Genomic DNA, 25,626 nt, shown 5'->3' with positions numbered 1-25,626 from the left:
TATGAACAAATTAAACAGCATTGGTCCAAGAACAGATCCTTGTGGCACACCACTAGTCACAGGCCGTCTTGTGGACTCTACTCCCGAGTAAACCACTCTCTGATATCTCTCCGTCAACCACCCTCCTATCCATCTCACTAACCCTATGTCCATTCCCATATGCTGCAATTTACTGAGTAGAATTCCATGTGGAATCCTGTCAAAGGCCTTGGCAAGGTCCAGTAGAATCACCGTAAACCCATTACCCTTATCCAGTTCAGCCGTCACTGTGTTATAATACGTGAGCAAGTTACTGAGGCATGATCTACCCTTCACAAAACCGTGCTGTCCCCGATACAGTATCCCATTTTCTTCAATCCAATCTTGTATTTTCCTTTTGACTATTTTCTCTAAGACCTTTACAATGATTCCTGATATGCTAATCGGTCGGTAATCTTGGAACCACCTTTATGCAGTGGAACTATTTTCCCCTCTTTCCACCCGCTCGGGACTAACCCAGACCCGAGACTCAAATTAAACAAAATGGTCAAGGGTACTGACAATTCTTTAGCTGCTTCTCGTACAACACGAGCTGGTATACCATCCAATCCCACAGATGTATTGACATTGAGGTTATGCAATAGACTACTCACCTCCACTTCATTAACCACAATTCCCGTATAATCTACTGGTTTATTCGTTTCTGCAATGTCACCACCTTGATGATATACTTTTGCAAAGTGCTCACTCAGTAACTCAACTATCTCAACTGATTCAGTTACCTCCCTACCATCGGCATTCTTTAAAATCAATCTGCCATGTACATTTTTCCTTTTACTTGCTACATATCTAAAAAACTGTTTAGGATTCTCTTTAGCCTGCATGGCCAATGTTCTTTCGTAATCCTTTTTTGCTTTTCTTACCACACTCGTCACCCTTCTGGCCTGCGCTTTATACCGTTCATGTGCCTGCCGGTCACCCTTCTCCTTAAATTCCCTCCATAGTTGTTTCTTTTTTTGCAACTCAAGCTTAATGGTGTTATTCATCCATTTAACCCCTACTTGATTTATTATTCGGACTCTAGGTATACAGTCAGCCATTGCTTCATGCAAGCACTTCTTAACTACCTCCCATGCACTATCAACTTCTAGTCCTTGCAGTTGTACATGCCATGGCACTGAACCAATCAAACTCCTAAGCTTGTCATACTTTCCAGCCCGATAATTCCACATGTACCCTGTCTTAATTGAAAATTCTACACCTTTAGCCACCTCCCAAGTTAAGACCCTATGATCACTCTCACCGATTGGTGGCAATGTGGTCATATTTGTTACAGCCAAATCCTCAGATGTAATTACTAGGTCAAGCACTCTCTGACCCCTAGTATTTTCCATTACATGCTGTCACAGATAGTTATCCCTTAATAACCGCATAAAATCCAGTTCCTTCCTCCCATGTGTCCTCTCCTCACTCCAATCAATGCGACCATAGTTGAAATCTCCCATAATAATCACCCTCCTTCCACCCATTTCTTCTATTTGCTTGTGCATACTGTCACCACCATCTTTTCCATCACCTGGTCTATAGCAGCACCCAATTGTATATTTAGTTCTGCTAGCCACAATCTCACACCAAATGGCCTCAAATGTGCTCTTTTCTCTATCCTGCAATTCAACTTCTATTCTCCTTGGCTGGAGCTCATCAGCTATCATCAACAATACTCCTCCCCCCATTTTATTCTCTCTGTCATTCCTGAACACACTATACCCATCACATTCAATCCCACTAGTTATATCATCTACAGTCAGCCATGTTTCACTAATACCTATAACCTGTGGTCTGGAAGTGCCAACCATGGCCAAAAACTCTTCCTTCTTGTTCCTAATACTCCTAGTATTAGTGTACATGAATTTAAGACCCCCATTAGCCCCAACCCTACCTTGATGCCTTATATTAACTATCCCACTCTGATTTGTTGTCCTTATTTGCTCTGGCATATTATATTCATTCTTACATTCAACTGCCTCCATAAGGACTGTATCTCTACCCACCCCCCCTAACAAATCTAGTTTCCCTGAATTTGCACATCCACTACATTCAGCAACACTTTCTCAAGTCTTCTTACACCGTAACCATTCAAATGCAAGCCATCCATCTTATATAGATCCTTTCGCCCATCAAACTCACTCCACACATCCACAAATTCCACACCACTCGTCATACATAACCCACGCATAAAGTCATTTGCAATTATAGCCCTCCTTTTAAACATTTCACTGTCATACCGTGGCAAAAGACTAATCATTCTAACTCTCTCACTCTTTTCTTTTGCTACCTCAAACAATTCATTCAGGTCTATCATTTCCATTTTATCTCCTTTCAAATCATTCGTACCTGCCACAACAATCATTTCTTTCACCCTTTCCCTTTGCTCTCTAATAGACGCAGTTACGTCCTTTATGGTCGCACCAGGTTGGTACGATTTTGTCAAATCCTCTACTAACACACCTCGTACTAACGAGTCTCCATACAGCACTCTATCCTTCATTTTGTTCATGTTCACATTCATACGTCTATTTTTCCTGTCATACCTTTTATTATTGGTTGGTTCATTCAGTCTACTTTTGTTCATGCACTCTAGCTGCTGTTTTGCTCTTTCTATCGCACTATTCAACAACGCGATCTCACTCAATGTATCTATCTCATCTTTTTTGTTCTCTGAGAAACCATTTATACTATCATTCACACTTTCTACATTCACACTCTCACAATTTTCATGTACAACTTTGCCGTTTCTTGTCATATCCCTATTTCCTTCATTTTGAAGGTTGACAAAAATATCACACTCACGATCCGAAATACGCTTCAATTCCGCATTCTCCCTACATTTTCTACACACATTCAATCCTTTATCATCATCTAACCACACTCCGACCGCACTCCGCAAAGCGTACATTTCACAGCTAGTACACTGACTCATTTCTTTTATGCTACCGTTCTTTGATAACGATGGCGAACCTTCATTACTGGCCGCCATTTTCCTACGCACAGGTGCCATATTTATCCGTAACGTGTTTTGTCAAATTAAACGTTATAACACACCAAAAATAGACGCACTAAAATACGCAAGGCAAATAAAACAAAACTACACAATATTAAGTAATTTGTATCGATAACTGAAAATGATACTTATCTTATCTGGAGCTTGCACGAACACTACTCATTACGAATTCATCTAGTGGCGACTTCCGACATAGATTATGTTATAAAACACTTTAGTACACTAACCATGTTAATAAAGCTCTAATAATATACCAAAATTAAACACTTAAGTCCATTAAATTGAATCCAAAACACCAATAAATCAGCAAAAAACACAAATCTCTCAGGAGCTCTCCGATAGCACGACCGTTCACCAGCTATCCTCGACACCAGCTTCACAGAAGATAAAATAGTACTTCTTATCAGAGCAGCATTGCTATATTGCAACCTTTGCAACACTAGCAATATGCCCTCTAAACTTCACTCCCAAATCTCTAATCTTATCCACTTCATCTGCACTCCAAAATGCAACACCTCGCACTTACTGATATTAAAACTACAACCTCACTCCTTTGTCAAAAGTCTATTCAAATCTTCCTGAAGGGAATTAACATCAGTAGTGCTACTTATAATTCCCTCCAACTTTGCATCATCAGCAAACAACTGAAGATCTTCACTCAGTCCACATGATATATCATTTTCAAACAAATTAAACAGCAGGGGGGGCAGAAGAATAGAACTTGGGGAATGCCACCAGTTACCCTCCTATTTTGAGAACACTGTTCCTTCATACACAATCTGCTAGTATTGTTCAGAGAGCTGATCTCTGATTCATTTAACCAATATATTATCTATTCCCATCCACTGCAGCTTGTACACCAACTTATCATGTGGTAATCTATCAACCGCTTTTGCAAAGTCTAAGAATATCACTGTATATGATTCTCCCTTATCTAACGCACTTGTCACCTTATCATAAAATGAAAGTAAATTACTAAAATAGGACCTACGCTTTACAGATCCATGCTAACCATCGTAAAGAACGCTATGTCCATCAACCCAATTCTGTATCCTATTCCTTCCCAATCTCTCCAACACCTTGACCACAACTGCAGTTATACTGACTGGCCTATAGTTAGAGACTTCTTTCTTAGAACCATTCTTGTGGGGGTAGTACTATTTTGCCATCTTTCCACTCCTTAGGAACTCTACCCACTGCAAGATTTAATTAAATAACCAGGTCAAGGGCATAGCCAACTGTGGTGCACATTCCTTAAGAATATGTGGTGATATGTCATCCATTCACACAGCCTTATTCACATCTAACCTAACCAACATCTGATACACCTCTGTTTCTTTCACTTTCAATTCTCCTAATAGTTGTTTCTCTTCTATATATTGCACTGCATCATTTACACCAGTATGATATATGCTGATAAAGTGATTGTTCAAGAATTACACTATATCCTTTGCAACTATTAGTCTGCTGCTATGATTGTCTACCAATGTTAATCTGCTATAATTATTCTTCCTCTTGCTTGCCATGTAGCAGAAAAACTGACCTGAGTTAACCTTGGCCTGAAAAGCCAATCTCCTCTCACACTGCACCTTTTCTTTCTTTACCATGCTCATCGCCTTCTATCCTACACTTTATACTCTTCATGGATCCAATCACCACCAACTGTCTTGTACCTCCTCCATAGCATTTTCTTATCTAGCATAGTTTGCTTGATTTCACTTCATTTTTTTCACTCTTACTCAATTTACTCACTTAACCCTTGGATATTCATCCATTTAACCACTACCTGATTTATCCTCCTGACTCCGGGTATACAGTCTGATACTGCTTTCTTCAAACATCCACTGACCATTTCCCAGTCTTGCAATCTCCTTGTTTATTCTATCAGGTCATATGCTGACTAACTTTTCAGGAACTTTCAATATGATTTCTTCTTTTCCTCAACTGCTTCTTTAACTTCTTGAATCACAATGAAATTCCAATTTCTTTTAGGTGATTTACAATATTTTCCTTGCTGAATTAATCAGTCTTTTCTAGGGATTTTGGTGGTGAGCTTTTAAGGTTTGGTTCCTGCTTTCAAACTCATTTTTATTTCTCCAATAACGATTTTCCAAAATCTGATATATCTAACTATCAGTATCTCTCAAGCAGTTGTGAAGATTTCAGAAAAGTTGGTCGAGCTTGCATACAGAAATGGATTAACAGAGAAACCATACTTTGCAAAAGAAAAATATGGGTTTACTAAAGGACGGTCATGTTTGAGCAAGTTGCTCACATTTTATAAAAATATTACAGCTGAGTAGACAAGGGGAAGTGAATACACCATGATAGTTTTGGACTTTGTTCCGGCTTTGGATGGGATACTGCATGGAAGACTGTTGCTTAAGTTGTAGGATGTGGGACTGGATTATAAATATTAGTGTGGATAAGTGGATGCTTGAATGATCAATATTAAAAGTGTTGTAAGGGGGATGTGAATCTGCAAGATTTGAGGTCACTAGTGGTTTACCACTGGGATCAGTCCTTAGTCCATTGTTATTCAATCTTTACATTAATAACACTGAGAAAAATCTGATAAGTGACAAACAGCTGTTTGCTAATGATGCAAAAGATAGATAGTGTAATAAGTCAATTGTTTGAACTTGCTAGAATTGTGAGCATGGGATAACGGCTGTCAGTTCAGTGTAATAGCAAAGATTGCAAATACAAATCAGAGGATAAATGCAGTGCTGAAACAAACACTAACATGTAAGGATAAGGAAGTCATTTTGCCTCTTTAAAAGTCATCATCATCATCATCATCAAATTCCTGCCATATACCCTCAAGGGGTGTACAGGATATGACAGTACTACATGAAAAAATTCCATCATTACTAACTTCCTATCTACAATTTTCCTCCAAATCAGTCTGTTACTTGTCAAGACTCCAACATTATCAGATCTTATATTTCTATCGTCTAAGGCACTTTGTACCGTATCAATCCACCTATATCTTGGTCTTCCTCTGGGTCGTTTTCCTGCCAACCTGGCAGAGAACACTTGTTTTGCTAATCTTTCCTCTCCCATTCTATTTAAGTGACCATACCATCTGAGATTAGCTCTGCTAATGCATTCCTGGATGCTGGCAATGTCAAGTTCTTTCCTAATATCCTCATTTTTAATATGATATTGCCATTGATGCCATCTGTTCACGCCTCTAATCTTTCTCAGGACTATCATATCTGCGGTCTCTAGTCTTTGGTCAAGTGTTTTACTTCTGACCCAACTCTCAGATCCATAAGTTAAAACTGGTTTGAACACTGTCTTGTATACAGCTAATTTAGTGTTCCGACTAATTTCTTTCTTATTCCATATGAATTTATTCAATTGACTTCCCACCATACCAGCTTTGCTGATTCTGTTGTCTATTTCTATATTTAATTTACCATCTTCAGTAAAAATCGTGCCTAAGTAGCTGAAATGTTTTACTTGTTCCACAGGTTCTCCATTCACAACACAGTTGACATTTTCAATGATTCTGCCTATTTTCATTGTCTTTGTCTTTTTATTGCTGACCTTCATACCATATCTATTACAACAGCTATTCAATTTAGTCAGAGAATCTTGCAGACTTGTAGCGGATTTATTTAGAAGTATAACATCATCCGCATAAAGCAAAGAGCTGACATTAACATCTCCAATTTTGATATCAGGTTTAATACCACATTCCTTCATAATGTGATCCATATAGATAATGAATAACAGAGAGGATAATGTACATCCTTGTCTCACACCAGATTTAACATTAAACCATCTTCCTGTACTTCCTTCAATTCTAACTGCTGACTCACAACTCAAATAAAGACTAAGTATTGCTTGATATAATGCCCCATTGACACCATATAACTGCAGCGTATTGAATAGCTTCTCTCTTGGCACCTTGTCATATGCCTTTTCCAAATCGACAAAACTTAAATACAGATCTTTGTTATATTCCCATGCTTTCTCGACTATTTGTCGTAAAGTGAAGATCTGATCCTGACAGCCTCTATTTGGCCTGAATCCAGCTTGTTCTTCACCAAGCTTTTCTTCCACAATTCTTCTCAACCGTTTCTCAAGTATACGTGCATAGATCTTGCCAGGAACACTCAGTAGGGAAATACCTCTGTAATTCTCACATTCAGTTTTATTTCCCTTTTTATATATGGGTACTATGAGAGCTCTACTCCAATCATCGGGAATTCGTCCCTCTGTCCAGGCTTTCTGAACTATGCAGTGCAGCCACTGTAAGACTCTTATACCACCATACTTCAGCATTTCTGGTCGAATATCATCTACTCCTGCTGCCTTTCCACATTTCAAGCCTTTGATGGCTTTTTCTACTTCAAGTATGGATATGTATTCCTGACTGCATGCCTGGTCAGTGTTTTTTATCACTGTGCTGTCATCACTGCTTGTTTCATTTAGCAGTTTTTCAAAGTAATTACTCCATACTTCAAGGATATCTTTTTCTTCCGTTTTCATGTCGCCTTTATCATCTCTAATTCCTTTTACAGCACTCTTTCCTCCATTCCTAAGCTTCTTCAACAACCTCCAGAATATTTTGCCACCTTCTTGATATTTATTTTCTATATTCTTGCCAAAGTCCTCCCATGACTTTTGCTTAGCTAGTTTTACACACTGTTTAGCTTTCTTACATTTGTCTCTGTATTCTGTAAGAGTAAAAGCTGACTTATTTGCCAGGAACTTTTGATATGCTTTCTTCTTTTCCTTCACTGCCTCTTTAACTTCCTGTGTCCACCAGGGAGTTCTGATTTTTTTATCCTTGCACACAACCTCACCACATGCCTCTCTGGCAGAATCAATCAATGTTTCCTTCAGAGTTTGCCACTGAATCTCCAAGGTTTGATTCCTGTTCTCAAACTCTTTCATTTTCTTTTCAATAATATTTCTGTATTTTAGTCTACAGTTCACATCTGAGAGCTGCTCAACTTTTATTCGCTTTAAAACTTTCTTACATGTTATTCTTTTCAATATGAAATTCAATTTTATCCTGCTCAAGACTAAATAGTGATCACTTCCAATTTCAAATCCTCTGTACACTCTGGTGTCCTGCACCAGGGAGAAAACATCACTATCAACAATAACATAGTCGATGAGACTTTTCTTATTCCTAGCCTCTTCTCTCCATGTGAATTTGTGCACATTTTTATGTTGGAACATGGTGTTAGTAATAACCAGTCCATGTCCTGAGCAGAAATCCAACAAATATTTGCCATTATTATTAGCTTTGCTCTTTTCTCCAAATTTTCCCAAAATATTTTTGTATGTCTCACAATCATTTCCTACTCTACTATTTAGATCCCCAACAAGGACCAACTTTTCCTTTTTCATTGTGTCAGTTGCTTTTTCTAAAGCCTCAAAAAATTCCTCCACTTCTACCTTAGTAGAACCTTCTGTGGGACCATAGGCACAAATAAGTCTCATTGTCCAGTTCCCCATTCTCATATTTGCCCACATTACTCTACTTGAGACTGACTGCCATTCAAGAAGATTAGCCTCGTATTTTGTGTTGAATACTATGGCTACTCCTTCTTTTCCTTGATTGTCATTGCCTGATATACCAGTAGATAGCATTTTTAATTTTATGGAGGTTGGGGAGAGGACAAGGGAATATCCATGAAAATCATCCCATTTTAGGACCATTCCTGTTTAACCTCTATGTTAACGAATATTGGCAAGGATTTGGATAAGGATATTCAGTTGTTTTCAGATGATGCAAAGTTGGGGTGAATTATGAAGAGCAGAGCAGATGTTGTGGATTTGCAAAAAGACTTGAATAGATTGAATGAATGGGCAAGGGAGTGTGGATGCTCATATCTCGGTTCAATGTTGCAAAAGGTGAGATTTCAAAAATATGGGAAACAAAGATGAGATTTAGAATTTACTCTTGGTGGGGATATATTGGTAGAGGTGAAAGAAATAAGGGTTCTTGGAGTGATAGTGGATAAGGATCTGAAATTTAGAGGACACAATGCCAAAATTGTGAGGACAACATAACGAATTCTGGGAATGATGAAGAGGACACCGACTTATAGAAGTAAGGAGATTCTCGTTCCATTGTATAAGGCTCTGATTATGCTGCACAAGGACTACTGTGCACAGATTTGGTCACCTGGTTTTCAAAAGGATGAAGAAACGTTGGAAAGGGTGCAGAAGTGACTGACTAAGGTAGTTTCTGATCTCTGGAATGTCAAATATGAGGAAAGGTTGAGAAGATGCAATCTACAGAGTCTGGTGAATAAGAGAAAGAGGGGTGATATGATAGAGACATACAAGTTAGTGAGTGGTATGTTATGGTAGTTAGTAAAGGGATCAATGTTGAAAAGGTTTTACAGAAAATGGTGGGAGATCGGGGAGGAACAAGAGGTAATCCCTGGAAGCTGTGTGAAGAGGATATGAAAAAGGGAGTGAGAAGCAGAATTTTTTGTGAAGATATGTGAATGATTGGAATGCCTTGCCTGAGAGTGTGGTGTCTGCAGAGAATTTGAGTGTGTTTAAAGCACAGTATGATGAGCTGTTTGTATAACAAAAGGAGTCTCTGAACTCATGTGGTCTTAGGATAATAATAATAATTATTATTATTATTATTATTATTATTACTCTACAACTCTCTGTTTCTACCACTCATTTCACCAACTACAGCGAACTGCAACTTCCATCATAATGCCATTTTCTACTACCCACCACCACTAGTATTTTCACAGCAATCACAGACACCCATGCCCACTGCAGGATTTGAACCTACAGCCTTTTAGCTGGAGAGTGGATATGCTAACCATTCAGCCAACCAGGCTGGCAATAATAATAATGATAATAATAAAAGTGAGAATGAATGCATTCAAGAAAGTGATGAGAGCTAAAGATTTTTCTCTCACAGAGCAGTGTGTGCTTGGAATTTGTCTTTGAAGGTCATGGGTGTAGGTAATGAATTCCATAAATAGGTATGACAGCTGGTGTGAGTGGGATGTGATTTCCTCAATGGGTCCCTGACTCCCTGGAAGTCTCTGGTAATGCAAACAACAATAACAATAATAATTTTATATTAGGTTGCACAGATCACTTTACAAAGCTGTTTGACTTTAATTATTTTTAAAACTTTCACACACTTTTTTTCAATATGATAATGATATTTTTTTTAATTTCTGATTGAAACTAAATGATGATGATGATCACATCCTATTTCTTATTCCTTGAATACTCTTGTAACTTGAACAAGTGTGAACACATATCACTACCAACAATAAATAATCAATGAAACCTTTGTTTTTTCAAAAACAAAAATGATGGTACAACATGATGAAATGATATAACAAATATATATAAAAATAAATTTATGGAAATCTCCTGCATATCATGGTGGTACATTTTTACCTGACATTTTCAATATAGTTTTACTTCTTTCCAGTGCTGCCATTTGAATAAGAACCATGATTTTTGATAACCCAATTTATTCCTGTATGGTTATAATCAGTAAATACTATCCTCTTATATTACATTAATATTATGAATTAGAGCCAAAAGTTATTTACTTTGCTTCTACTTTCCTTTCACCAAAGACTATAATCAGTGCTATTAGCAGCTTTTTACAATGTCAAATCATTAAACTGTGCAATATTAAAAAAATTACAAAATTTTAATCTAAATTTAATGTAATAATTGTGTATCATGGTCAGCACAAAATGGTGAAGCACAGGTTATCTACTTTCATTTTGAGATAGAGTAATGAACATCTTTATATAACGGTCTCATATAGATTGATATCCTTGGTCTTTGCAAAAAGCAACTGATAGTCTGCAACATTATTGCATAAGCTAAGGAAGATGGGAACTAGAGACTGATGCTGAACAATACTAATAGAAAGTGTTTATGGGGAGCAGGGTCCCAGTAAAAGCAAGGTAATAACCACCAGTGGTAAATGACATCCTTTTAAAGATGCCAAGAAATTATATTCTTGGTTTCATCCTTTATCCAAGCAAGAAAAGTTCATGTGAAGTAACTTCATGACTTGGCTAAAGATAAAGGATGAAACCAAGAACATGCATGTGATATAGTTAAGGGTCATCTAGAGGAAGCAGCATTAAATTGCATACCTATGGTAAGGAGTGTTAATCAGGTAGGAGTTAGATGGATGAGAAATATCATTACGCACGAGCTGCAGAAGAAGAAAATGCTGTGGAGGATATACAGAGAAAGGTGACCAGCCAACTTATAAACATTACAAGGTTCAGGCAAGAAAGGTGACCAGCATGGCAAGGAAAGCAAAATCAGATTATGAGAAGAATCTAGCAGAGCAAGCCAAATAAATTCCCAAAGAATTCTTTCGTTATATGGCAAGTAAGAGGAAGAATGACTATGGAAGATTAACCTTGAATGAGTTATGATGGTCATGAGGAGATAGCAGCGGATAAAATAGTTGTGTTACTGAGTGACCATTTTGTAAGGATGTATTAGTCTATTGAGGTTACTGCTTTACCCTATGTGACAGACATGATAACAGAGGTGGATGAATTGGAGGTTCTTAGGATATTGCAGAATCTCAATATAAATAGAGTTGTGAGATTAGATGGAATATCAGCTAAGGTTTTGTGAGAATGTGCAAGGGAATTAGCAATGTCTTTGACTTTGAATTCTCTTTGAGAATTCAAGCATGGGTAGATAAAAATATGATTCTGCATGAGGGTCAACATGGCTTTATGAAGAATCGGTCATGCCTTAGTAATTTTCTAACTTTTTATAATAGAGTAACAGCTGAGTTGGATAAAGGAAATGTCTAAATGATGATTTTGCTGGATTTTGCAAAGGCACTAGACAGAATATCACATGGAGCTCTGTTATGCAAATTAGAACAAATGGGAATGGATATGACACTGGTTAAATAGATAGGAGGGTGGCTGCTGGACAAATATCAAAAGGTGGATTGAGGGGCAGAATCAAGGCGAAAACAGATGACTGTCATGTGCAGCAAGATTTAGTGCTGTTTAATTTGTACATAAATGATATAGGAAATAACCTGAAAGGAAATATTCAGTTGTTTACTGATGCAAATTTAGGTAGAGTAATAGTTAATGTTGAGAAATGTAAAGTTATGCATTTTGGGATAAACAGATTACAAGCCGTGTATCACATTGATGGCACTGTACTCCAGGAAAAAAGATGAAGCCAGAGATTTAGGTGTAGTGATGATAGACAGAGAGTTGAAATTTAGGGGACATATTGTTAAGATTGCCCATAAGATTACTTGGCTATTGAAGAACACATTATTATTATTACCCCAAGACCTCATGGAGTCAAAGACTCATCTGGGATTTACATTAACAAGTAGAGATAAGGAAGTTGTCATTCTTATTTTTATAAAGCCTTGATACGCCCACATCTGGATTACTGTGCTCAAGTCTGGTCCCTGGGTTAGTTGGAGATGAGAAAGCGATGGAGAAGATTCAGAGGTGAGTGACCAAGATGGTGAGTGGCCTGTGGAATATTCCCTACGAGGATAGATTGAAGGCATGTCGATTGTAGGAGTTGGTTAATAGGAGAAAAAGAGGAGATATGACAGAAATATTTAAGTTGCTTAAATGATTGTATAGGATAGATAGATGTAGGGGAAACGTTTCAGCACTTGGCCTGATGACCCCTTGTTCTGGTCTGTCTGGCCAAGTGCTGAATAAAGGTGTGGTTAGTAGGGGTGTGAAGACTAGATTTTTGGCTTGGAGAGTGGTGAATAAGTTGAATGGGTCAGTAGACAAAGCACTCACAACTGACCCAGAGTCAGCTGTGAGTGCTTTGTCTGTTAATGGTTTCAATAGAGATATGACAGATTGCGTGGAAAGAGCGTGTCTTCCACGATGAGTCTTTGAACTCCATGGATGTGCCAGTATAATAATAATAATATAATTTCTTAGCATCTTTAATTTATAATATTACCAAATGAAAAAACTTTCAAGAGATATCTTATCCTAAGTTTCTTTAAACTTTTTCTAATTCTCTTATTGAATTTCTAATATATTTTTTTATTATGATATTTCAAATGCAATTTATTTTACTTATGTTATCAACATCAATGCTGTAATGCTTCTCCACAATGGGTTAAGGGGAAAAGGTTGAGGGAATGTAAATTGTGGAGTTAAGCAAACAGGGTAAATGTTGCACATAGGCAAGCACTCTTTTGCCATCCTTAAATTCAAGAAGATATGTCAAATTAAAGCTCAAAACAGGTTTTTATAGTGTTGAGATACACTTTTGATGGTGTCTGTTTTGCTCCAGACTTGCTGCTCCTAGACCTTAACTTAGGAGCAAACAGCAACAAAAGATGGCCTTGATGACAGGGATGTTTAAGTTAGCAAAATAATTTTAACCACGTTAATACAAAAGGGGATTATACACAGAGGGGAAAGTGTGAGGGGGAAAAAACAAGATAACATCCAAAAAAAAGAAAAGGGGAAGGGGTGAGGATTTTATATATATATATATACACGTGTGTGTGTGTGTGTATATTATTACTATACAAGCATATCCATGGAGTCAGAAGATTCATCGCAAGAGACTCTATACACACAACATCTATCATACCTCTTCTCAATTAGTCAATGTCCTAGGTTGTAATTCCACTTATGTCAATTTCTCACAGAAATTATTGTTACTTCATCATTTAATTAAGTAATCTGTATATTTAATAACTGAAGGTCTTCTACTCTAAAATGTAAACGTTTACAGTTGGGAATTGTATGATGAAATACTGTTAAAACAGTATCTAGATTTTATAGGACTTCCTACGTGTTTATAGGTTTGAGTTGAAATACAATACTACAAAAATATAACATGGCGCCTATTTTATCGGTTAATGGTATTATTATTTTTATTATTAAACTGGTATATCCATGGAGTCCAAAGATTCAATCACGGAAGGCCCAACACATTCACAACATACCTTTCATCCTTTTGCATATGGTATATAGCGCAATATTACTCAGAAAATATAGTATTACCGGATTCTGATGATTTTTTAAAAATTTATTTTTAAATATCAATATAATCAAGGTGTATGATATTGTGACGATGATAATTCAGCCTAATTAAATTTGTTTCAACTTCTCTATAAACTAAAAGCTCACCGTGCTGGCTAAAGCACCCATTCTGTAACATACGTTTAATGATATCGTGAATACATAATCATAAAACTTCTTATCTATCAATGTTGCATTAAATAATGATGCAAAGATCTCCTACTTGAAGCAAGTTTATAAACACTAATGTATATTCGAAGTGTACGCCACCAAAACATTTTTGTGCCTGTGGTTTTAGAATTTTCGATTGCAAATTTAGTTACGTTTTTTTTTTTTTTAACGCATTTTTTGTTTATTATTTCTACTATTACACATGTTTTGGAAACGTGCATTTATCCATATATAATCATCATTAAGTTGAAATTTTATATTATTACCGTAATTATTGGCAGAGAATGAATAAACAGTATTTGATCTATGTTGTACATGTTACGCCTAAAATATTTAATATCACTGTATAAAAAGTGGCGGTAAAAAGTTTATATTTGAAATATTATTAATACAGGTTAAAATTAAACACTAACACAAACTACATTTTCGTATTCACAAAATTTAATTCCGTTAAAATATTTTCTTATAGCTGATTAAGCTTTAAGGTTAATGCTATTTTTTTGTTTCATTTTAGATGCTCATATCTAGCAAGTTTAAAAAATAAAAAAGAAAGTACTCCGTTATGTTGCACAGTCATACAACATAATGTAATACAGTACCCCAGGATCACTATGTCTAAAAGAATTATTTTCTATTTCCTTTCCGTGGCTTTCCAGCAAATACCCTGTTGGCATGCTGTACTACTTTATAGTCAAGTCGTGGAATTTTTGATAAGATTTGGCAGGAGGAGATTTCAGACGGTGAGGCTACATGGATTTCGGAAGGGGGGGGGGGCTGAAGACTTGCATAAAGAAACAACAAAAACACCATAATAAATATAACTAAATTTTTCTTAATTTCTACACAATTTATACGTTTCATTAACTTGTTTCTTTGTTTCATTTGTGTCTCTATGCGCGGTGGAAAGAAACGAAACGAAACGTACGCTTTTATCGGTAAGATTTCGATTTCATTCCGTCTAGAAAGTGGGGAGTCTTTTAGAAGGATTTTCGGCTAAAGATAAGTTAGTCAATCTTATATGAGAGTTTTCCTCTCGGAAACTGATCCTTTCCTCTGACACCTATCCTTTACGAAACAGTGGATAAATCTAGCAACATTTCCGCAATAGGCAATGGCTGATGCAGTGGAGCACTCAGGATTGAATCTTTGGTGGGGAGAAGAACTCAAGATTTAATTATGGCGGGAGGGAAGAGTTGAGTAGACGATTGAGAATACAAACTACACATTGCACACGACCTATGACTGTGCATCTGCGGTGTTTACCAATACATGATACCTGTGATCTTCTCTGACCCTGCTCAGGCAAACGAAGTAACAAAAAGATTTTTGGAAATTTTTCTAGTTTAATTTTCTTTTTCTTTTGATGGAAACCAGGGCCCTCGCCTGAGTGCGCCACTGGGCTGATGATAGTTGATGGCTCAAGTTGAAAAAGATCCATCTCTAGACTGCCTGTGCTAGTTACTATCCTGTTGTCATCCTGCTGCTATAACTCCTAAAATGTCCCATCCATGAGATGGGACAAGCTTTTAGGCATTATCACATGAGGAAATTGCAGGAATTTCTTCTGGAGACTGAAAACCATATCCTCAGAATGCATGCACTAGCAGATACGATAGGCATAAAATAATAGCAAAATGGAACATCCTTGTCCACCACTCCTGCACATTCGTTACTAATGACATCACTAAAGCTAGAGTTAAAGTGAGAGAGTTTGCTGATGCGTTTCCTCTAAACTAGCGGAAACGCATCAGCATTAGAGAAAACGTTCCCCTAGTCGGTGATTAGCCATGAAGTTAAGTCTATCTTTGGACGGTTTAGTGCTGAGGAGGGCATACACCACTTCCACTGAGCTACACAGGCTCATATGTGAAGAAACTGTTGTCAAGTACCACTCTCTCGTGGTCACTAGTCCTAAGACTATATATATTGTCTGAAATAGTGTGGGTCCTGTCTGAAATATTATATGTTATATATATAAATGAAAATAAAACTCCCTTTGACTTAGGAAACTCCCTTAGGAAATTTTTCTAAGCCTTTTTTCGACCGGTTCCCGAGTTAGTCGATCTCTGGCACGGGCAAGCGGGTTTTTCCTCCCGGAAACTCGGGTTTTTCGTCCCGTAAACTCGAGAAAATCGACCGTAGAACCCACATTATTTCAGACATTAAATATATTGTGTTAGGGTTAGGGACCACGAGTTGGCGGCACATTTGAGCCGTCTCTCTTCACTGTGTACCGCTTAATTAGTGATAGCCTTGGGCCATCTATCTCTGATTGGTACCAGTGGAGACTGAACTTCCCATTCAGTCTCCAAAAGTTAGATAAGGCTAAATGGCCTCGCCTACTCCCGTATATGGGAATAAAAAGGCGTTAACTGATTTTATATATATATATATATATTGTTAGGATTAGGGACCATGAGATAGTAACACGTGACATTAGTGCTTAACTAGATGCTGTTTATAATTAATGAGAGACTGAAGTGCCCCCCCCTCCCACGAATCTCCTAAAGTTAGATAGGGCTAAAACTGTTTCGCCTATTTCCCATAGGGAAATAAAAGGGGAAGAGGCTGTTTTTTTATACAGTAAACTCTCGATTTAACAGACTATTAGAGGTTAAAGGTTGTCCATAAAATCGAAAGTCCGTTAAATCGCGAATCTTAGGTTTTTTATTGAAAATAAAACACTTTCAGTGGTACAGTATTAATATATTTTAATGAGAACATTTTTATGGAAATACCATTTTACTGAGGATTGGGCTTGAAAATAAAAAAAGACTCAGGTTTCAGTTGCTTTCCACTTTTATACTGTTTCTTAATAATCAACGATCGAAATTGCCGAAAATATACGTAATAAGCAATCACCTCTGGATCTGAAGATGCGCCTATGAACGAGATGATGTCATCCACGTGTTCTCTATACCGATAGTTTCGGACCAGCTGGAACTGCTTCTTCTTCTTCTTCTTCCTTGTTGTCAGCCTCCTGAAGTAGAACATCTTCAGTAATCTCTACCTGGCTGAGAATTTGGTAGCCTGGGTCGCCCTCGTCAATGACTAGCCATTGTTCAATGTCATTCTCACTGACATTATCACCAACTCGCATCAAAATTTCATGGAAATCAAAGTTTTCAAAACCTCTGAAATCGTATTCTGGTGTTCAGTAACCTGTTCGAGCCATTAGCCAATGTTGTAGTCTTTATCTCCTTCAAGAGGCAGCAATATTAAAGATGGCAGACTTGATGTTGTATGCGCACAAATTTTGAAATATCCTAGCTCCTCTTGTATCTTCTATGGGATCGTTTTCGTTCTCCAAGACAACCATAACCTCTTCAAGAAACTTCTTCCACAAGCTCTTGCAGGCAACAATGACTCATTGGTCTATAGGCGTGGTGGTTGGAGGATGTATCCGAAGACGCAATTTATAAAGACTGCCGATCGCTTTCGATTAACCATCATAGTATTATTTATTTATTTTATTAATTATTTCTTTATCTGTATTTATTCATCAAATGATGTCCACTAAATTCGAAGTCCGTTGAATCGGGGTCCGTTAAATCGAGATTTTACTGTATATTAAAATCTGCAAACGCGTCTTGCTTGTTTTAATAATATATGTATATAACATATTATTATAAAAAAAAATTAGCTCTAACTTTTTCTAAATTTCGATTTTGCGTTCATCCATTTCTGACCCATCAAATGTGTGCAACGATCTCTGCATGTATAAGGTACTACAGAAGAACAGAAATCTGAAAGCTGTCCAACTGTATCACACAGACTATAGACAAGGGGTATACAAAAGAACATGTAAGTACACTAAATTAGGCTGTACACGAAAGCTAGTAGAAACAAAGGGGGTACAGTTCGATGCCCTGGTCAATATGTTGGGAACTCAAATTATACGCATTAACGAGACCTGGCTATCAGAATCAGACAGAACTGCTATCGTGTTTAAAGGATATAGCATTTTTAGAAAAGGTAGACAGGATAGAAGAGGAGCGGATGTTCTGCTAATGATAACGGATGACTTGAATCCAGTTATTATTGAGACCTATGATTGTAATATTATAAACAGTTTCTCATGTGTAAGTGAGTTTGAAGCCGTCTGGTGTGAGATAGAATTTAACAAGATTATATATATATAGTGGGATGTTGTTACAGACCTGGTGGATCAGCTGCTAGTGATGAAGAAATGTATCACCAAATAAAGACGATTGGCGCGAAAAGAGTAACCATAATGGGGGACTTTAATTGTCGAAATATTCATTGGATAGCTCTAAGCTCTCATGAAACTGAATTTATTTAGCTGTTGCAAAACAACTTCCTCAAGCAGCATGTGACGGAAGGAACTCGAGGTCAAAGAATGTGATAATTGGTTATAGTGTCAGCGGGTGTTTCAGTTAAAGATGTAACTATTCTACCTCTGGTTGGTGACAGTTATCATGTGGTACTCAGTTGAGAAGTAGCTAAGTTTATGAATCTTCCATTCAGAAAAAGTTAAATGCTGAACTACTTATCGGTAAATTAGGACTAACTGAGGAGTATACATGGTTCAGCGCAATGATATTGGTGACTGGATGGGAAGAAAATCGACAGTTCATGGGAAGCATTTATAAAGAACTTAAATGATGTAATATCAGAAAGTTTCCCGTGAGTTCTAAGAATAAACAGGGTAGGAGTCAAATGGCTGTGTAATCTCAACAAGCTAATATCTGCAATTTGCATATTTAACATCCTACAGAAAAGCAATTGCTTATAACAGTTGTAATTCAAGTTGTGATTACTTAAAATAAGAGGAAAATTTTAAACGTTCTGTACACTACTGCCTGCGACAAGTAATAGTGTCCACTTTCACGTTAGTTGTAAGGTTAAAACACCGAGAAAAAACATTTTATATTCGTGTTCTATTTTTGGTGTTCTGATTCTCCGAAATATGACTTCAAATTGAAGAGAGAACCTAACTCGGGTCAGATATTGCTCAGTGACTATTGTTCATGGAGTACACATGTTTCACTTGAATATCTGATTCCATGGTAAAGTGTGGCAAGTGTTTCTTCATAGCACTAACAATCCTAATATAAGAACTCTAGACTTCAGCCTGTTCTCTAAGCTGAAAGAACTATCCTGGGAGAAGATTCATTGCCACTGACGAGGTCTCTGATGAAGTGACCCATATTATAAAGCACAATAAAAAAAAATAAATAAAGATTTGCTGAACAGAATACAAAACTCATTCGAATGTGGCTCGGGAGTAAGACAAAATAGAAATTATATTGAAGGCATGTAAATATATATTATTAAATAAATGTTTGGTTTACCCACACCCTTTGAAAGAACGCTCGTATACTAATGTTGATTAGAATATATTATTATTATTATTATTATTATTATTATTATTATTATTATTATTATTATTATTATTATTATTATTATTATTATTATTATTATTATAAGAGAGACCTCCAGGGAGTCATGAACTTTGCGAGGGAGGATGCCATACCATTCGCACTAGCTGTCGTACTCTTCTTGAATTCATTCACACTACTTGCACACACACACAACATCCAAAGGCAATCCATTCCAATCACGCACTACTCTAGCCTTTATCCCCTTCTTTAGAGCATTCATTCTCAACTTCTATGGATGCCTTCGCGTTCATTCCGCATCCTTCATAAAACGAAAAATTCCATTTACTGAAATTCTGTATAATCATAAAATGATATCAGATTCCACAATCTGATATCATTTTTTACACTCTCCTTGCACTCTTTGTATTAGAATTACCATGGAAACAGGAGACCAGACCTGTGCACAATAGTCCAAGTGAGGTCTTATCGAGGCCTTTTAAAGGGGAAAAATGACATCCATATCTTTACATGTCAAGGTTCGTTTCAGTATTGCCATTATTCTCTGAGCTGTATTTACAATTTTTGCTACATGACTCTTGAACTTCATCTTTCTAACTACTAAAACTCCAGGATCCCTAGCCTCATCATTTTATTCAAGCATAATCCCACCAATATAGTACGACCTTACGTTTATTAACATCGAAATGACAACCATTTTCACATGCCCACAATTCCAGCCTATTCAAATCAGTTTGAATCTTTGCATCATCAGCAGATAGCTGTATGTCGCATGTCAAATTCTTACCAATATCATTAAGGTACAGACTGAATAAAATTGGACCTTGAACAGTGGTGCTGTTCAAGGACTGATCCTTGAACAGCACCACTGGTTGTTTTGAATGATGCCAATTCACACACCCTATGTACGATGTTTGATATCTGTCAATTTGCCATCCTCGTATTCTCCAATTTATGCAAGTCTTCCATGCTGTATTCATTCAAAAAGCCTTAGCAAAATCCAAAAGTATCATAGTATATGCATTCCTCTTGTCTAATTTAGTGGTAACATTATTATAGAATGGAGCAAGATGCTAAAACATGACCTTCCTTTAGTAAACCCGTGCTGTTCGTTGCAAAGTACAGATTCACTGTCGACCCATTTCTGTATGCGAGCCTTAACCAAGTTTTCCAAAAATCTTCACTATTGCTCCTTAGATTCTGATAAGTCGATAGTTGGATACGTCGATTTTTGCACTAATCTTTCGCAATAGGATTATCGTGCATTCCTTCCACTCCTATGGAATCTTCTCTGTTCTGAAAGTCAAATTATATAGCCTGGTCAATGAAATAGCCATTTCAACTGAACACTGCTTTACATCCGTGCTGATATCCTTTCAATGGGATAAGAATACTTATTCAGTTTGTGCAACATCCGTAGTCCTTCCTCCTCATTCACATGAGTTTCCTCATACGGTGAAGAGGTAGCATTGTGGTTAATGTTGCATATACCAGATTCATAGCTTTCAGCAAAATAGCTGCTCATTAGAACAATTACTTCTACATCAGTCACCTGCATTCAATAGAGTTATTCTTTCAAATTCATTCTTTCGTTTACTTGAAGCATAACGATAGAATTCTTTTGGTTGTCTTTACTTGCAGAGCCAATTTCTTTTCACACTCGGACTTAGCTCTCCGTGCAGCACTTGCGACTCGCCCGGTCTGCTGCTTTTAATTTTGAATCCACTTGAATTTCATTGCCCAATGTGAAACTACGGCAATCGATTATTAGAGATGTGAAGCGACACCTAAAAATTATTACATCTTTGGTTGTAATAATTTCCAGGCTATGTAAGAAATCAAAAAAGAAAAGTACAAATAGCTATATACTGTATATAAATAAGAGGGAAAAAATTATTTTCCCATGGGGCTATAACGTTTTGTAAGTGCGAGAAACATATGAAATATAATATGTTAAAGATACCAAGCAATTTTATAAGCTAGGTTTTTAATCCTTTTTCCCAAGTAAGCAAACAGACAAGTAAGTCAAGTTTGCACCTGCACATAGTGCAAGTCTGAGGGAACGCGTTGTAAAGATGGAGCAAGTTCCGATCACTTTTCTTGGTATTTTCCCCTAATGCAAGGCACATTCCCTTGCGGAGATGTATGATGCTATGCATTAAAGGTAATGGTCACTACCCAGACCGGTTTCGAACTTTATTTAGGTCTCGTCAGTGGGAGCCAGACCTAAAAAATACCAAGGTTAAAGTAATACAGAGCTTATAAATTTTGTCTAAACAAGTTGCCACAAGGTGCTTTAACCTCATTAAATATAAATATCAGGATGAGAATATATATATATATATATATATATATATAAAAACACTACCCAGACCGGTTTCGACCTTTATTGAGGTCTCGTCGGTGGGAGCCAGACCTAAAATAAACAAAATGAAAGGATTAAAACATAACTTATAAAATTGCTTGGTATCTTTAACATATATATATATATAAAAGTTTTTTACCTTGGGTATACTATACGTTAAAGATACCAAGCAATTTTATAAACTAGGTTTTAAACGTTTTTCCCAAGTAAGCAAACAGACAGGTAAAGCAAGTTTGTGTCTAAAGTATCTTCTGGTCTCTTGGTAAAGGTGGAGTAAGCTCTTATTGCTATCCTTAGTATCTCCCCTAGTGCAAAGCACATCTCCTTGCGGACGTGTACGGTGCTATGCATTAAGGGAAGGGCGACTACCTAGACCGGTTTCGACCTTTATTGAGGTCTCGTCAGTGGGAGGCAGCCCCTGAGATGCCAAGGTTGAAGTAATGCAGAAGTTATAACTTTTACCTATATAAGTTTCCACAAAGTGATTGACCTTAATAAATAAAAATCTCAGGATGAGAGAAAGATGTAAAAAGTTATAGGCCACTCTGATCATTAGCAGGTTAAAAAGAAGTACATCCTAATTACAAATATCCGACCGCACCTTCTAGTATCGAACTTTATAAAAGAGAAACAGAATGCATGCAGAACCATTTTGAATTTTGAATTTTGAAACCTTTATTTAAAAGTCCGGTTAGACTGAATTTCTCAGGAAATTAACTATGGAATTACTGCTGAAGCAGTTAAGGCTAGTAAATTATGTGACCATACGCGAGAGGTTTCTTTGCTCCTATATGGAATCGAATCCAAGTATTTGTAACATAGACAAATGCCGTATAGTCAACTGCGCGCGTCGTCGATTCACAAGAAAGATTATGTAAACTGTGTAACTGCTAATGACTGTAATAATATGAACTTATTACGCTCCTTATTTTCCCGCATTACCAAATTTCTTTTATCAAACGCAGCTAATTTCCCCCCTGCCGACTTGGTATGTAAAATATAAGTGCTCCCATGTGCATTATGTGACGGAGAGGTTCATTTTAACTAATATAATTATAGTAGTAATAATAACTAATATTTAAATGTTTCATAATTAGTTTTATTTTCATTTCTGTTAATCGGAAATATAAGAATTTCGGAGAGATATTTAAGTTGTCAAAAATTTAAACAAATGTGTCACTCAAATAGTTGCTTCTAATTTTTTTTTTCCTTACTTGCTTTTATTCCTTAGTTATTTTATAGATGAAGTTGGTACAACTGTCGATGCCACATAATATGATGTCTATGGCATCATATTATCTTCTTCCAAGTTCTGTGGGAATTCTCAAGGGAATCTTACACAACGTATATTCTTCCAGATCTGGTCAAAACTGGTTGACCGATTTGAACTGTAAAAGTACTCGAGGAGACAGGGATTCCACGGTTCTTCTAACCACTCCTTTATTTCAGAGTCCGGTTAGGCTGAATTTCTCAGGAAATTAACTATCAGAAATTAACTATTCACAACTGAAGACAACTACAGTATATTGGCAAATTTGATCGAATAGGCACAATGCGACCTGTATCTGCAACGAATACCATGACTTGTACAATTGGTTTTTAACCAATATTTCAAAATATCGACCGTTGAACTCACTATTTTAGACAACATATCTAATGTTAGGGTTTTTGATCACGAAATGAATGCAGTTGGCAAACGTACTCTCTTCCCCCCCATTACTTCGAAATATTCAATAGCTATGACTCAGTTGTTGATGACAAATAAGAGTGAAGACCCCATGCTTTCGATTTCCTAAAGTTAATTCTGACTAAAGGTACACCTACTTCATTCAGGATTAAAAATGCGTTATAGGATTTATTTGTTAATGTTTACTTACTAATAAAAAAGAAGAATGAAACTAAAACTAAAAATATCAGCTCTACTGATTACTTTTTGGAATATTTCGTGCACAGTTTGTGAATGTGTTTCTTCATCTAATTATTAATAGCAACTGTTCCAATTAGCTTTCAGTTGTTGCCCCTATGATACAGAATCACTTCAAGTAATGATAACCGACAACCATATTTAAGATAGAAAAAGACGCCTTTCTGAATTCAGAAGGCTGTCAGTGTCCTGGCTTTCGAAAAGTTCTTTGTTCTGCTGATGTTAAGGGCAAATGTTTGCAGCTCTAAATGTGGCATGTTTTTTTTTGTTTTTTTTCTTTCCTTATGAGAAAAATATAACTCAGAGTTCATTTTAGGCTTCCTGAATTAAAATTCAGTGAAGAAATAATTAGTAACTTTCCGTTTTTAAACATTTTCGAAATGACTTGGAATCAGAAGTTTTAGTGTGTGTAAACCTGAAACGTTTTTCTGTGGCCAATAAAGTACTCCATAATAAAAGCTTTAAAAGCTGCTGTAGAAACTAAAAGGCAAAAGAAAGCAATTCGATGTGAGAGGTCATACTACTTTGTGAAACTAGATAGCAAATCAGAAGATGATATTACCATACCAAAGTGTTATGCATTTCACATAGCATGTACTGTATTTAGAGAGATAATAATAAAAATAAAATAAAATAAATTCGCTAACACTTTTTATTTTCATAGGAAGTAGGTGAGGCTGCTTCACCCTATTTAACTTCAGAAGCCTTGAAGGACAATTGCCACCATCTCGTGTTCCTTAATTCTAACACTATATTCATTGTCTGAAAGAGTGTAATTCTCCAGTTGATTTTTCTTGGATGAAAAATCCGAGTTTCCAGGAGAAAAAACCTCTTGTCAATGCCGGAGATCAACTAACTTAGAAACCGGCGAAGAAAGGCTTAGAAAAAGTTCCTTTTGTGGTGACTAGAGTCGAACTTAGAACGGTCATTATTCAGATAGTCTAGCGCTATTGATGCAAACGTCACTTCCACACGGCTGCACAGACCGACACCTGGGAGAGAGGAGAGGATTGCAATGCTCAGAGGAAAATAATGTTTTTAACAAATTAAAGATCTTGTTTGAAAACAAGGTCGTTAATGGTGTAGGTTGTCGAACACATGTTTTGAATAACTGTATTCATAATAATGCACTTTGTTGAGAAAATTATTTTTAAACATATCAATTATTTCATATCTTAACGCTGCATACCGAGAAGCTCAGAGAATATATAATGTATTTCGTTTTGGCTTAATGTCTTGAATGCGTAAGGTGATGTCTTCTGAAGTTTACCCATAACCTAAAGATAATTATCAACATCCATGCCATGGGAGTTGAACTCATTGCTTATTGGTTGATAGAGCCGATAATAAAACAACTTTTTTTTTTTTTCAAATAATGAAACAATATGCGAATTAGAACAGATAAAATTTTAATCACTAGAGAATTATAAACATTTTAAAAGTGTGATGAGTTCTTCTCTCTTAATTATTCTTTTTTATTTAATAAATAAATAAATAAATAAATGCATTTTCTTTATTTTTTATCGCACTGATCGATTTCATCTGTCATTTTTATACAGTTTCGGAGTTCAAGCGAACCAATATACTATGCAACTCAATTTTTAAGCCTCAGAAAATACTTTAGAATTCCCATCTGTTTAAAATCATATAACGTTTCGAAATACGTTGTATTTTGGTCCAACAATTTCAGAGGCGAGTGACCAAGATGGCGGTAGGAATGT

At 36.5% G+C, this 25,626-nt stretch overlaps 1 protein-coding gene across 2 annotated transcripts in view; it reads right to left on the bottom strand.

Annotated features, from left to right (window-relative positions):
- LOC150106015 (uncharacterized) overlaps positions 1-25,626 on the bottom strand; it is a 387,593-nt gene that overhangs the window by 360,739 nt on the left and 1,228 nt on the right. Inside the window, exon 1 of one of the 2 annotated variants that reach the window (XM_090393744.1) lies at positions 14,191-14,281. The exons of the other annotated variant lie outside the window; for it this stretch is intronic. Within the exon in view, the coding sequence (XP_090249870.1) occupies positions 14,191-14,211 (21 nt within the window). The 5' untranslated portion in view covers positions 14,212-14,281. Of the gene's footprint in view, positions 1-14,190; positions 14,282-25,626 lie in introns of those variants that run through there. 2 annotated transcript variants of the gene reach the window in all.

The sequence above is a fragment of the Typopeltis vanoorti genome, chromosome 6 (genome assembly GCF_054136105.1).
Source record: "Typopeltis vanoorti isolate ZY-2024b chromosome 6, IOZ_Tvanoo_1.0, whole genome shotgun sequence".
NCBI classification, from domain to species: Eukaryota; Metazoa; Arthropoda; class Arachnida; order Uropygi; family Thelyphonidae; genus Typopeltis; species Typopeltis vanoorti.
Note: the sequence above shows the minus strand (reverse complement) of the source record. Positions and strands in the feature narration are given on the sequence as shown.